Below are 14,868 nucleotides of genomic sequence, written 5' to 3' on the forward strand. Positions count from 1 at the left end.
TTTGGAGACCTAAAACAAAATTGTCCCTAAAGTTTCAAATATTTCTTCTTCCTTTTTTATTTTTTAAATTACTTCATTAAACAACTCAACAATAAGAAAAGTTTTCAAAAAGATGGAGCACCCAACTAGGGTAAACAAACATCTCATCCAAACTGTGCGGAAGGAAAAACTTAGGGAGTAAAAGACCAACATTTGCTAGAGAATGAGCGGCAAAATTACTAGAGCGACTACAAAAACTAAAAGAGACAACACTAAGGCGCTTGGCAAGCACTAAAATAGCTTCCACCATGCTCTTTGGTTCGGTTAGGTTCACATTCAGATTGTTAAGGGCCTGAACGATATCCATCAAGTTAGACTCTATAATAAGAGGCTAACATGATTCCCCTCTTAGCCGGAGAAGAGAAGATAAGTCAACTCAAATAGCCTCCACTTCCAAAGATGAGTCATCCCCTATAAAAAATTTTAACTCTACATAGATAGGAGAGCCTTGAGAGTCACGAACAGCCTAGCCAAACCGACCCAAATTACTGTTGCTGCACCAAGAGACATCTGCATTGAGCTTCCAACAACCTCAACTCCTCGGAGGAGGTGACCATCTCTCTTGACTCATATTGCTCTTAAGCTTTGTTGGGTCCACGAACAAGCTTAATAAATGTAGGGTGATGAAATCTCTAACTATGTCAATTGCGGCATACTTAAAAGGTGGTTGGGACAAAGAGTGAAGTTGTGAATTCTATAAAATTATGAAATTTAGAAAGTTGTGAACTTCCGAGACCTACAATATAAAAGTTAATAAAGTATAAAATTGATGTTTCTTTGTTTGCTAATTCGAAATTAGAGGTTCGATCCTTTCACTCCACATCTTAATTACGATATTTAAAAAAATAAATAAATAAAAATTGATGACCCCGTAAATTCTTTGACCAACCAAAGAATTACAAGAAAAACGATGTCTTCTCTTTGACTTGTTGGAGTTGCAGAGCTATCCATGCCTCCTCAACAATGAACAATTAATTAATCACTTTCTTCTCTGACGATATCCGCGTTGTATGTACTTCCTCATTTTCTTCTTTCTGCTCTGCTCTGGATTCGATTGCTTATTGGGTTCTTTAGCACATATATTTTGCTCCAGGTTTAGGGTTTTTCAATCTTTCTTTGCTCTGTTCTCGAACTGAAACAGAGAAGAAATGTCTACTCTTTCATCCCTCTCTACTGCGACGTCACTGTCTAATATCCCCAAAATGGTACCTCCAAGGGGGAATACACTCCTCAATCTTCATCTCCCATCCTCCCAATTTTGCCCTAACTTAAATTTCAATACCAACAGATCTCTTTTCACTCTATTCACCTCCACCCACAAACCCCAATTCCGGTGCAAATCTCGCCCTAGGACTTCCGTTCAATGCCTTTTCACTGGCATTGTTGAAGAAATAGGCCGTGTTAAACACTTGGGTATTGCTGAACATGGGGGATTTGATTTGGAGATTACCGCCAAAACTGTTCTTGAAGGTGTAAACCTTGGAGACAGCATTGCTGTGAATGGAACTTGTCTTACTGTGACTGCTTTTGATCACCAACTATCAGAATTCAAGGTGGGGTTAGCGCCTGAGACGCTCAGGAAGACTTCATTGGTGGAACTCACCCCTGGTACACCTGTGAATTTGGAGAGGGCGGTTCAACCAATCAGCCGAATGGGTGGGCATTTTGTGCAGGGGCATGTGGATGGGACTGGGGAGATAATATCAATGGATCCTGAAGGGGATTCGTTGTGGATTAAGGTGAAGACATCAGAGGCTTTGCTCAATTACATTGTACCAAAAGGATTTATTGCTGTGGATGGGACTAGCTTGACTGTGGTGGATGTTTTTGACGAGGAAAAGGCTTTTAACTTCATGTTGGTTGCTTATACTCAGAAAAATGTGGTTATTCCATTGAAAAAAGTTGGGCAGTTGGTGAATTTGGAGGTAGATATTCTTGGCAAGTATGTGCAGAGACTCCTCAGCACTGGTGCCATCAATCCCATCGAGTCTCCATGATTACAAAGCCTGGAAAAAAAAAGGTCTCAATAGTTGCAATCTTCTTCTAGTTTTTAACCTGCCTTGTTATGTTTTTAACCATTATCAAATTTGAGATTGGGAATAAATAAATAAATGGTTTGATGTTCTACTGTCTTATTGTCTCTGTTGTATTAAAACACGGTTAGACAAGGAGACTACTTGTTGTATTATGAGCAAGTCAACCCTTTTTTTCAGCGAAGTAATGCATAACACTTTTCCATGGGGTTAGGGATGAATAAAGGGTCTGATGTTCTTGATAGAATCCAAACTAGAACCAAACTAAAATATAAAGGATCAAAACTTAGGAGATAAACCAAGTAATATGAGGAACTTAGATCCTCCCTTTCTTGAGATTCTGCCAAATTGCTTTTGAGTTGGTTTGAATTGATAATTTTATTTTCATCACTATGGTTATATTTTGAATATCCCCACCATTAAAGACACCTTATATATTTTCATGCGGGCTGCTGCTACATCAGAGAGGCCATAGGCAATCACTCAAACTAGAAAGCTGTAGATTTGGAGAATTCTCAAACACCTTCTTCCCCCTTTGTTCCTTTTGTTATTTTCTCTTTTGAAAATCGTTCTTCTTCTTTTTGTCTAAAATCCAATCTGGACTTGTCTTACATTTTATTCAACTATTTATGATCTTTTATCATATATATGATGGTCGATATCATACAAAGTACATCTGTAAGTTTTTTTTTTCCTCCTTTCTCTTAATCCTGCTATCTATTTTAAATGTTTAGATCATAACTATATGCTTTTTGCTTTTTGGTTTTTTAAATTTAAGCTTATAGATACTACTTCTACCTATTGATTTATTTGATTAGTTATTTATTTTTTGAAATAGTTTTAAAATTTAAGTCAAGTTTTTTTTTTTTTTAAATAAAAAATAAAAATGAATTAACTTAACTAAGAATACAACTTTTTAACTTAGGAGAAATGAAACTAAAGTCAAAGAAATGGGGGAAAACCCATCTACTATCTGAAAAATCAAATGATTATCAAACAAAACTCAAGTTTTATGTGGTTTTGTAATTTTTTGAGGAACGTTAGTTATGTAAAATAAGAAAACGTAATACTACTCTCTGTAATATGAATTTCAACGTTTGTTTCAGCTAGGTAATGCTTTTAACTCTTTACCATATTTTGCTGTCACATACTTCCAGAAAATCTGAGTAGAATAATTTATCTCAGCACTGTCATTTTTGGATATTAAGGAGATTAGATCATGATAGATATAAATAACTAGCTGAGACTCAAATGTTGTCTCGGATGTATTGAGACAGGTCAATCAGTTAGATCAACAGCTCAAAGGACAGAATTTTCTCATCAAGTGAAGATGATGGATGCCACGTTACCATCTTTAGTCCCTGAACTAGATGGAGACCATAGAAGAAAGCGTATATTGTATTGTGATTGGTGTATATTCTGTTTTACAGTGGAACAGTTACAACTTAGTGATTCCGGGCTTCAACTCTAGGATGGATGATTAGCTTATTCAAGATTTAGGTGAAGGGTTTAACGTGCATTTTTTTGCCTAGCTTTGATAACTGAACTACTACTTTTTTCGGTGTCCGTTCGCTAGATGAATACCTGCAGTCTTCTTTCCATTGGTCCTTCTATTTTATTATCTCAGTTGAGAAGGATTTCCCTGTTATTTCAAGCCTTTGACATTCTGAGGTTTGCATTCCATGAGGTGAACACAATATGGCTCGTGCTTTATTAATTGACGTTTACTATAGAATCTTCATACGTACAACTAAAGCACGAGCTACCTCTTAGCTACCTTCCTGAATATATATCTTATGAGATAAGTTCTTAATCTAAACTGGGAGTGGTAATAGATAGCATTGTGTTCTGTCAAGACAAGTGAATATCTATTTTTATCTGTTCAGATTGATCCCACCCACATTAATTTAATGAGAAGCATGAATTAGCTCAGTTTGTTAAATCTAGATATCAAACAATAGATCAAGACAAACAGTGAAAGATGAGCCAACTCTTTGTTGGAAACATACAGAGTCAATTCAAAGGGTAGCTGAAATTGAAATTTGTCATGTTTTTCATGTTTGGTTTCTCAATTACCTAATTCCTTGAGTTCTCTCATGTGCTGATCTCTTATGAGGTTCCTTCTACATTTTGTCTAGTTTCTAAAGCATATCCTGTAGTATATTATTTTGACCATTGAGAAGTAACCCTATCTTTGCTTTTTATATATATACATCTCTCTTTTCTTTTTATGGATAATCATGAATATCTGGCATGTTTGCAATGAAGTGTGTTTAAATCGCCTTACTTTTATATAGAATTATCCTTTTGAATGATCTAAAGTTTGAATATGAGGCAAGGGAAGATCATTGGTTTCTTTTGATGTGAGGGTGTGGAGAGGCCAGATATTTGCAACCAATCTACAATAGGGAACTACTATTGTTCACACAATAATTTGACCACTAATCCAATAAACGAGTGACAAATAGTACCACAGGGTGTAAGGAAATGAGAGGTCGGAGTCGAGGTCGGGGTCGGTATCAGTGATGGATGGGACATAGATTTTTCATTCTAGTTACCCTAATCTGAATTGAAATTAATATTCTGAAACTTAGGCTTGGATTATGTATCAATCAATGTAAATTCTGATGAAAATTTTAATTACTTCATTGTTATGGATAAAGCTAATTGCAGAATACACTTGACGTTGAGAGGCGCATTTCTTATACATCAAAATAAAGGGTGCAACGTGGCATCCATCCACACTAAATTGCTATGGATGTGTTTGAGAAAAATAGAGAGTATTCTAATTATTCTAGCGCTGATAAATATTAGGTGTAAACAAAGTTTAGATAGTGTATAAGAAATGTTTAAAATATCGATGTCGACGAAAATATCGAAGTCTTAATATTATTTTATGAAAATTTCGATAGAAATATCGATAAATTTTAATTTTGATGGATATTTCTAGAAAAATTATAAAAATTTAAAAAATAAATTTAAGTTAGTACATAAATATTTAATAACTTTTTAACAAACATGTCTATTATTTATCTTATATTTAAATTAGTGATATTTTATTGCTTAATTATTATGTTTTTTTAGATTTTTTTACTATACAATGGAAATATAGATTCATCTCTTAAACCCATGAAAATGTGGAAATATCGATACAAATATAGATAAGTCAATGAAAATTTAATACTATATATATAAGTGAAGAAATTATATTTATTAATAGAAAACTTTTATGTAAATTAAAAATAAAGTCATACGAGTTTATATTCAAAGCAAACAATAGAATATCTACGTGGAGAGTTTGTTGTCCTACACTGATCTGATCAAATCTTAAATGTATGATTTACAATCTTTCCAAACTAGGAAGACAAATTAATTGTGATTATATTTATCTTTCTTTTTTGGGAGGTCTAAATTAATTATAACAAAAAATCTAAATTGATATAATTATTAATTCATAATTATAATAGCAAAACTTAAAAGTCAAAGTTATAAATTAATTTTTAGAGAAAAATTCTTTTTTGATCCATAGGCCATAAGTCTAGGTTATGTTACATTTTTAGTTCTTAAATTTTGAGTATGGTTTCAATTAGTTTTTAAGTTTCAAAATGTTACAAATTTTTATCTTTGAAATCTAAGTTTAATTCCAATTTGGTCCTTAGTTTTTAAAATTTACACTTTGAACCTTGATTGTTTATAAATAATTATTTTAAATTTTTTGATAGCTTTCAACGTTAAACATTGAAAATGAGTATTTAATGAAATATGGAGGTTAAAAGTGTAAATCTTGAAATTTATAGACCAAATTGAAACAAAATTAAATATCAAGAGTCAAATTGTAACATCGTGAAACATAAAAACTAAATTGAAATCAAATTTGTAACATCCCGAGTTTTGGATATATTGCGGTTAATTGTCTTAAATTGTTGGGTTTTAATTTTCTTTAGTTTCTTAATTTTGGAGCCAACTCAAAACAATTGAGAAGATTATTAATTTTTATATGATTTTAAATTGATTTAAATATTTTGAAGGGTTTAATTTGTATCAAATTGATGTATTTTATGCCCTTTAATTTTGGTTTTTGGAGCCTAAATTAAAGTAATTTGAAAAGTTAATTGATTTATTAATTTAATAAAATCTTTTGAGATTTTGAATATATTGTGATAAAATATTTGATTTATTTTTTTAAAAATTTGAAAAAAATGAAGGAATAGGATATTTGAAATTAAAGGAGAGTGAAAAGAGGCAGAAAATTAGAGAGAAAGGCAGTAGTTCAATTTTTCAACGACAGTTTTCACACAATTGTCGATTTCCAGAGTTTTGAACGGTTGGATCGTGTTGAAATTTGATCTGTCTGTTCAGGACATACAAGGTTTAATTTTGAATGGTTATATCGTTGTTTGGAGCTCTGGTTTGTCCATAATCGCTGCTGAATATAATCTGTAAAATTGAACCCCCTTCCCTTTCATTCTTGCAAACCCTCCTCATGCAAGACCCTCACTATCAACCGCTAGCCAAAACAATTTATGTCGTCCGACAGCAACGCCCGCCACCCGTCTATGTTTGCTGCCGCTAGCACCATTGTCATCGAAATTGATATTTTGTGTAAGTTATTTGGTGTTTTATGGGTTTCCTTGTAAGATCTTGAATACCCATCAAATTTTTGTTAAATTTTGGCTTACTCATATTGTTTTGATGTTGAAATTGAGTTTTATAGACTCTCAAGGTGCTTTCCGACAAGATTAAAATTATTTGGCTCTTTTTTTTAAGGTTTAGGGTCTTTCTTGAGAACTTTTAGATACCCACTAAGTGTCGGTTTAATTTTTGTTTTAATTGTGATTTATATAGGTTGGATTAGAAGGTCTAAAGTTGTTGATCATTAGAGTAAAAAGTTGATTCGGGTGATATATTGTTGGATCGTGTTGATTTTGAAGCTTTGAAGTGGTTTTGGATCACACCACGTGTTGGGTAAGTTGTTCGAAGATATTCGAGTTAAGTTGTAATTGGAATTATGCCTTAAATGTTGAATTTAATATTGGTTTATGTTTTTGGGTTTATTCAGGATTCAAGGTTTTGCGAAGTTAAATTGCTAGCTATTTGGACTTAATTCCAAGTTAAGTGGTTTATTACTGGTTTGTCCTCGAACCAAGCACCCTAACTAAGTTGATGTTAAGATTGTGTGTGTGAAAGCTTGATTTTATTGTGATGGAATGATTTGCCATGATTTTCTTGAAGGGGGATCAAATCCCGCAGTGGAAGCATTTTGTTAGAGCGTCTTGCATCCTGTAATCGGATTTTTGCATAAACATAATCATTGAATTAAAACAGAATAAAAACATGTAAATTAGCATGCATTAGGGAAAAGATTATAATGATTCTTACCTTTATAGATTCCCAAGTGCCAGGAACAATCCTCTCCCAGTTCCAATGAACGGATCTTCAACAATCTGATCACAAATAATTTCTTGAACAATCTTGAACACAAGGAGAAAAGAATGTTGGAGAGTAGAGAAGATTTTCTTAATGGCTTAGAGAAAATTCTGCACAATAACACTATGACGTCGTGTATTGTGTTGTGTGTACTGTGTTTTCCCAAAGGGCTATAGAGAGGTTTTATATGGAGAAATGACCAAGCTCTTTTTCTAATATTTTTCTTTTTTATAATTAATTAAATAACACTTATTTAATTAATTAGCCCAATTAAATAACACTTATTTAATTTTAATTTATACAATAATTAAATAATTATTTATACATTAAACCCAATTTAATGTATATATTTAATTATCATATACATCTCATGTATGTGCAAAATCTCTCTATTAATTAATTCTTTTTTAATCTAATTCACTTGAATTAATTAATTTGAATCTTATTCAAATATCACATTCCAATTTAATTATAGATCATATCCATAATTATACATTAATCACATTAATATATAGTTTTCTCAAATTAATTTGAACAATTCAAATCATCTCTCTTAAAAATCCTAGTGAGCTAACAAGGGGATCTGGTGGACTTGTAGATCATAAACTCCAACGATATGAGATTAATTGGCTAAACTCATTAACCAAGTTAATCAATATTCATTAACTATGAGTACACTTCACTCACAACTGCACTCTTCTCGCTACAGATATACTTTTGTGTCCACGGATACAGACCAATAACAACAAGTTAGCCATTCACAAGTGTTTGTAACTCCAATTAGGTCAAATTACCATTTTACCCTTGGGTTACTTCTAACTCCTTAAGTACCAATGCTCCTTTAATGAACAACCTGTTTATGGTCCAACCAATAAACAAAAACCCAGGCCAATGAGAGGGTAGAGCCTTTTGTTCAAGTCCCGGAGACACCATTTAAAGGAACACTCATCTACTTACCCTTAAGGCAGGAATGAGTGAACTTCATCTTGTATTATTATGTCTCAACTCCCCACTCGGTCTTGTCCCCAAAATGATAGGCATATTGGGTTGATGATCTGACCACTCTCACCATACAAATCAAAGAACAATCCCTTGTGAACAGAAGTTCATAATATATTCAAGATTAAGACTAAATCTCATAAATCATTCTATTGAAATAAACCTAAATAGTTAACGGTGTTACATCTAGTGGTTACTATTTTACAGTTCTGTCTTATGCGAATTCATTGCATAGGATACCTCTACTCGCGTGTCACCTATACAAATAGATTGATTATTACGTTTGTATCAAATAAAAAAGTGGATCATATGTATGGTGTTACCAGGATAAGGTACCCAACCTTATCCCTATATTATAGACCCTTTAAGTTGTACCTTCAACATTGATCCCTGTATATCTCCACATACAGTTCATGACTCATAAGACAACCTTGGATATTAGTTTATTAGATTTAGAGTTATTAAGACAAAACAGACAACAAATAAGACAACCTTGGATATTAGTTTATTAGATTTAGAGTTATTAAGACAAAACAGACAACAATACAAACAATAACATTTATTAATTTAACATCCATAATTCTTTATTGATGACAGTCAATTAACAACATTTACTATCTACGAGTTTTAGTACGTAAAACCCAATATTGTTAATGGATGGATGGTTGAGGTATTTCGGAAACCTATGAGTAATGCTACTAAGATTATAATAACATGTTTATAGTTTGATACGAAATTTGGATGTTGTATTTTGCATGTTGGATTGATGATGATTGTTAGCACTTCTATCGGGCAGTGTACATCTTCTGTATGTGAACCATCGGGTTCACCATTTATGACTGATTTAGTTTCCCTACGGGATCATCACTATTGCTATGATTTATGTTCCTTCGGGTTTACTAGACTACCATGATATATATTCCTTCGGTTCACTAGACTGCCATAATATGTGTTCCTTCGTGATCACTAGACTGCCATGATTTATGTTCCTTTGGGACTACTAGACTGTCATGATTTATGTTCCTTTGGGATCACTAGACTGTCATGATTTGTGTTCCTATGGGATCACTACGACTGCCATGTTATGAAATGTACATCGATGCCTAAATAGGAAGGCTAACAAAATCACCTAGTGGACTTAGTAGTGGGTCACTTACTGAGTATTTCATACTCACCATTTTTTACGATATGTTTTCAGGTAAGGACAAGGACGAACCAGGGAATGACAAGAAAAAATTATAACCAAGCCATTGGGACCAGACAGAAGTTTCCACTCACTTTTTCATGTTTTTCATATCTGAAGCGAGTCTTGGTATTTGAATTTCTAGAACTTTTTATTTAAACTTTCAAGTTCATCAATGTTTTCCAATTTTGAACTTATGTTTTTATGGGGATCTCGGACAAATGTTTTGAGTTGTCTTAGTGCAATTTTATTAATTTTATTTGACATATGAGATCATTTTTATTGGAGCGAAGGGTTAAATTTTTATCTAAGATGATATCTTGTTAGTAAATGTTAAAAAGTCAGGTTATTATATAAGGACTAAAAATGTAATATTTTAAAATTTAAAGAACGAAACATAAATCAAATCCAAAATCTATGGACCAAGAATGTTATTTTTCCCCTAATTTTATCTTAAAACACCATTTAGTGCAAATCCAATTTGTTTATCAACAAAATACCAAGAAAAGAAAAAATAAAGGGAAGTTTGTCGATTTTGACCCAAATTTTTTTCAAATTCAAAAGTAACCTCATTTTTAATATACTTTTTTTTTAACATATTGACATCATTTCAGTCTTTAAGTAGAGGGATCCACCACGTGAAAATACCATTTTGTCCCTCAATAAATGGTCTTTTTTTTTTGTCTCGTAAAGTTGAGTTCATTTCTATCTTTTGTCTTGTGAAGACTTCACAAGACAAACTTATAACTTTACGAGACAAATGACAGACTATCTTGTTTGTCTCGTAATTTTGTAAGTTTGTCTTGTGAAGTTAATTTACAAGACAAAAGACTTACTTACGAACTCAATTTTACGAGGCAAACGACTATTTTTCAACATAAAAAAAAATGAAAGACTATTTTTCAACATACCTACCTCTTTTGGAATTCTAAAAAAGGAAAGATATTGTTCAGCTGAACTTGGAACCTTTTGAAAAAGATTGTTCCTTTGAAGTTGAGACCCTCACATAAAACATTTCTATGTTGAAAACAAAATTTGAAACTGAAAAGTGAAGTTTCTAATTTAAGATATATGGGTTAGGTAAGTTAGGTGATTTCATATTAAAGGCAAACCATTTATTGAGGGGTAAAATAACATTTTTACATGTAGGTCCAAAAGATGGAAAAAAAGTATTAAAAAAAATAAAATTTAAAAATGAGGTCATTTTGAATTGGAAAAACTGACCCAAAATGGGACAACCTAGAAGTGGACACGTGTCACGTTTTCATGTGGTTGGTCATCTTTACTAAATATTCCACGAAAAAAAAGGCTAAAAAATGCTTTACAAGTAACCGCTAATGACATCATTGCCCTAAAGATATTACTTTTTTTATTTTTCCCAAAACAACACTTTTTTTAGAGAAACAAGCGAAAAAAGACACTTTTTTTTTTCCCTAATACAATAAATTTATTAAGGAATTAAAAAAAAAAAATCAGAATGTATTTCTAGAAATCTGGCACAATGTTGAGTCGATTATAGCAAAGTTTGCATGCCTAAGATGATAGATACTTAATGATATATTTAGATCCATAAAATACGCTTTAGATCACATTAACAATTAATTATCGAATAAATACGTAACGGATTAGAAAATTATGCTAATAATTGAATCTTGAAAGAAAAATACTTTTAAAAAAAGACACCGACCACAGCCATGTGAGGATAAAATCGTCAAATCACTTCCCAAACGCCAGGAATTCGTCCTCCTCCAACTACGGTGGCTCCGCCGTGCGTTCTAAATATCTAGGCGGCAGTGATGGGTTAGGTAGTGAAGGAGATGCAGTTACGTGGTTGGATCAGGGCCATACACGTGGAGAAGCGTAATTGGGCGGATAAGAAATAATAGACCAATCAGAGTAGGGCCTGAGGACTAACTTCTAACCGCTCGCCTCGAAAAAATCAACGTCGGTATGCCGCAGAAGCCTTAATTTTGTAGACATATTTACGAAATTACACCCCTTTTGTTGGCTGTCATTTCTTCTCTTTCTTCTTCTTCTTTTTTTAATACTGCCATTTTACTAACTTACCCTTCCCCTCTCCTCCCAACAAATTTATTATAATTAAAAACTTAGTTTAACTAATATCTATAGTGACAATTAAAGGTTCGTAATTCAAATCATTCACCCTCGATTTATACTTAAAAAATAAACTCTAAAGATGTCTAGTAATTTGGTTGAACTTTCAATTTTGTGTTTGGTAGGTACCTGATATTTAACACACTGAAAAAAAATAAATCTATTATATATGGAATCGAGTTTTATATCTAATAAGACCCTGATCTTTCAATTTTAAATTTAATAGGTGAATTTTAAAAGTCGATTAGGTGAAGGACTAATAAGATACAAAATTAAAAGTTTATTAGACACAAAATTGAAATATTAAGAACTCGTTATACACTTCAAAAAGTTTGTGAACCTATTGGACATAAAAGTGAGATTTTAAAAAACAAAGAAAAAAAATAGCTATTAATTTTTCCTTTGAATATTTATGAACTATGCTTGTATTTTGGCCTATTTTTAATTATTATAGTGATATGAGATTAACGATATCTTTATTATTTAGAAATATTTTGTCAAATATAAAGCTCAACTTTTGCCAATATACTCCAAAAGGTTGAAAGAACAAAAAAAAATAAAAAATGTTGAAGGAAAATTATCAAAAATAGCTCTTTCAAGTTTTTACCCTTTTAAACTTAAAACATCTTTTAAAAATTCGTTCAGTTCAATCTCGGGCAAGTTCGACCAACGGGATTTAAATTAATTTTTTTTTCTAACTTATCAATTGTTTTGGGTACAATTCGAGCTCACCTAGATTCTACTAATTTTTTTCAAATATATCATCTAATCCTCCCAAATCTTATATATTTTTAAAATTTTCTCTCATCTTTACCAAATATATTTAATTTTTCAAAGCGCAATTTGTAATTTCCAATTCAATTTATCAATTATCAAATATTTTTTTTTTAAAAAAAAAGCAATATTAATCTACACAGATTAACATCGAAATTCTATATTTTTGGGTTTTGTCGGTGAATTTACAGACAGATTAACAACAAGATTTTATATGTTTCTCATATCTTAGTTTTTGTTTTGCAAAATTTGATATTTCTCAAATTTTCAAAATCACATGCCCATCACTTGAAACCCATTTGAATAGTTTGGAAACTCAATATAATTGTAGAGAAATTGGACTAAAGATTTGAAAAGTTAAGTAAATATTTGATATAATCTTCTTAACTAAATTTGTAGAAAATTTGAAACTATATAAGATTTGGTACAAGATATTTGAAAAAATAACAGAGTTTGAGAGGGTTAAATAATATTTAGAAAAAAATAACAGAATATCAGTTACAAGTGTTGGGAATCCGACCAAAGTTCACATTGGTTAGATAAGGGAGGATTATGGGTATATAAGTGAGCATAACTATATCAATTGGTATAAGGCCTTTTGGGTGGTTGCAAAAGTAAAACCATGAAGGTTTATACCAAAAGGGACAATATATGGAGATAGTTAGAGGGTCGTTATCTTTATCAAATGGTATCAGAGTCATGCCCCTAACTTAGTCATGTCGATAGAATCCTCAACTCTTGAACAAAAATGTATAGTGGAACCTTGGAAGTAGTCATGATGTGTGATCCATGTATATAAGTAGACTTGGGAGTCTATCAAGACTTTGACTATATTTGTAATTTTTTTAAAATAATGACATTTGGTTATTATTCTTAAAAATGCTACCAATTTTAATTATAAAAAAAAAACAAAAAACGTAAAAAGAAATCGAGGGTATTTACGTCATATAACAAGATATAAAAAATCATTAAAAAGAGAAAAGTAGGGTTAAAAAGGTCATTTAATCACATCGAAAGGCAGACAATTGCCGCGCCAATTATTTGTGAATTACAAAAATTCCACTCTCCACATATAAATAATATAATATTTATATTATTTAGTTTATTTATACGCCGAAATTGCCTTCTACTTTTCTTCTACGCTCCAATTTTCCCCCAAACATATTCTCTCATCAAAATTTTTCAATATGAAGAAATCGGGTTTCATCGCCGCCTCCGTCGCCGCCGCCGCCGTCTCCGCCTCCCCTTCTTCCTCTACCCTTGTCTGCAACCCAAAAGTTCAATTCCCTCGTCAGGTAATAAAGCCTTGAATGAACGATTCATCAATTTCCCTCTTCCTAAAATTCTTCCTTTAAGAATTTAAACTTTCAATTCGTTGCTTGAAACTGTAAATTTCTTGTCTTTTTCGATGTTTTTGATATTTGGGAAATTTAATTATATGCAGGAAGGAAAGGAAGGAGAGAACTCTTCGTCTTCAACGGATAAATTTGCTCCCAAATTTGATGGATTGAGATTCATTGAAACTCTTGTTACGGCTCATAGATGAATTGCGCCGGCGACGGTGACGGAGAAAGTGACGGCCGTGGCTGTATTTGACGGTGGAGTGGACCCACCGCGGCCGCAACTTTGTATGTTGCCTTGTTATTAAATTTTTTTTTTTTTTTTTTTTTGGTTTGTTCTTTTTTTCTTGTCGAAAGAAATGATAGATGACAGAAAAAGTGTTGAAAGTTTCTCATTTTGCACATTAAAAAAATAATAATTTTACTTTATATTTTAAATTATTTTAATGAAAATTACCGTTTAGATAATCATTACTAAGAAGAAAAACGTGTATTGGTTTGATTTTGGGTTGGAGAATAATTGTGTTAAGAAAAAAAACAACTTTTGAAGAAAGAAAAAAAGAAAGAAAAAAAAAAAAGACTTTTGAATAGGCAAAAGGAAACCTTGTTTTTACATCCGGTTAAAATGGTAAAAGAACTTATGAACTGTACGACAAGTTTCAATCATACTTTTGAATTTTAAAATGTTTTGTTTCAACTTTTTGAAATTTAAAGTTTATTTTAATTATCATGAATACTTTTGTTGTTAAATTTATGAACGAAAAATTGAATATATGTTACTTAAGTAAACAAATATAACCACATGAAAAAAGTATATATAAAATTTAGAGTAAATGATAAAATCATAAACAAAATAATAGAAAATGAAAGTTGTGAGAGGTTGAAAGGAGGAAGACGAGATGGTATAATTCACTATACACGATGTGTCTTTATTTTTACTTTGTAGGAGTAGAATCTT

The 14,868-nt window shown here is 31.7% G+C and overlaps 2 protein-coding genes across 2 annotated transcripts; both read left to right on the forward strand.

The window, feature by feature from the left end:
• The first annotated feature begins 910 nt into the window (after nucleotides 1-910).
• On the forward strand, nucleotides 911-3,720 carry LOC120089397 (lumazine-binding family protein). The gene is made up of 2 exons (XM_039046849.2): nucleotides 911-2,059; nucleotides 3,350-3,720. Exon 1 carries the CDS (start codon nucleotides 1,188-1,190, stop codon nucleotides 2,034-2,036), a length of 849 nt encoding a protein of 282 aa, XP_038902777.1. The 5' UTR covers nucleotides 911-1,187; the 3' UTR covers nucleotides 2,037-2,059; nucleotides 3,350-3,720.
• Nucleotides 3,721-13,569: 9,849 nt separating this feature from the next.
• On the forward strand, nucleotides 13,570-14,348 carry LOC120088987 (uncharacterized). Its single transcript, XM_039046425.2, has 2 exons — nucleotides 13,570-13,865; nucleotides 14,015-14,348. The coding sequence occupies exons 1-2, from the start codon at nucleotides 13,758-13,760 to the stop codon at nucleotides 14,114-14,116; spliced, it is 210 nt and encodes a 69-aa protein (XP_038902353.1). The 5' UTR covers nucleotides 13,570-13,757; the 3' UTR covers nucleotides 14,117-14,348.
• The last annotated feature ends 520 nt before the right edge of the window (nucleotides 14,349-14,868 follow it).

This window comes from Benincasa hispida, chromosome 10 (assembly GCF_027475165.1).
Source record: "Benincasa hispida cultivar pf3 chromosome 10, pf3_genome.v1.1, whole genome shotgun sequence".
NCBI classification, from domain to species: Eukaryota; Viridiplantae; Streptophyta; class Magnoliopsida; order Cucurbitales; family Cucurbitaceae; genus Benincasa; species Benincasa hispida.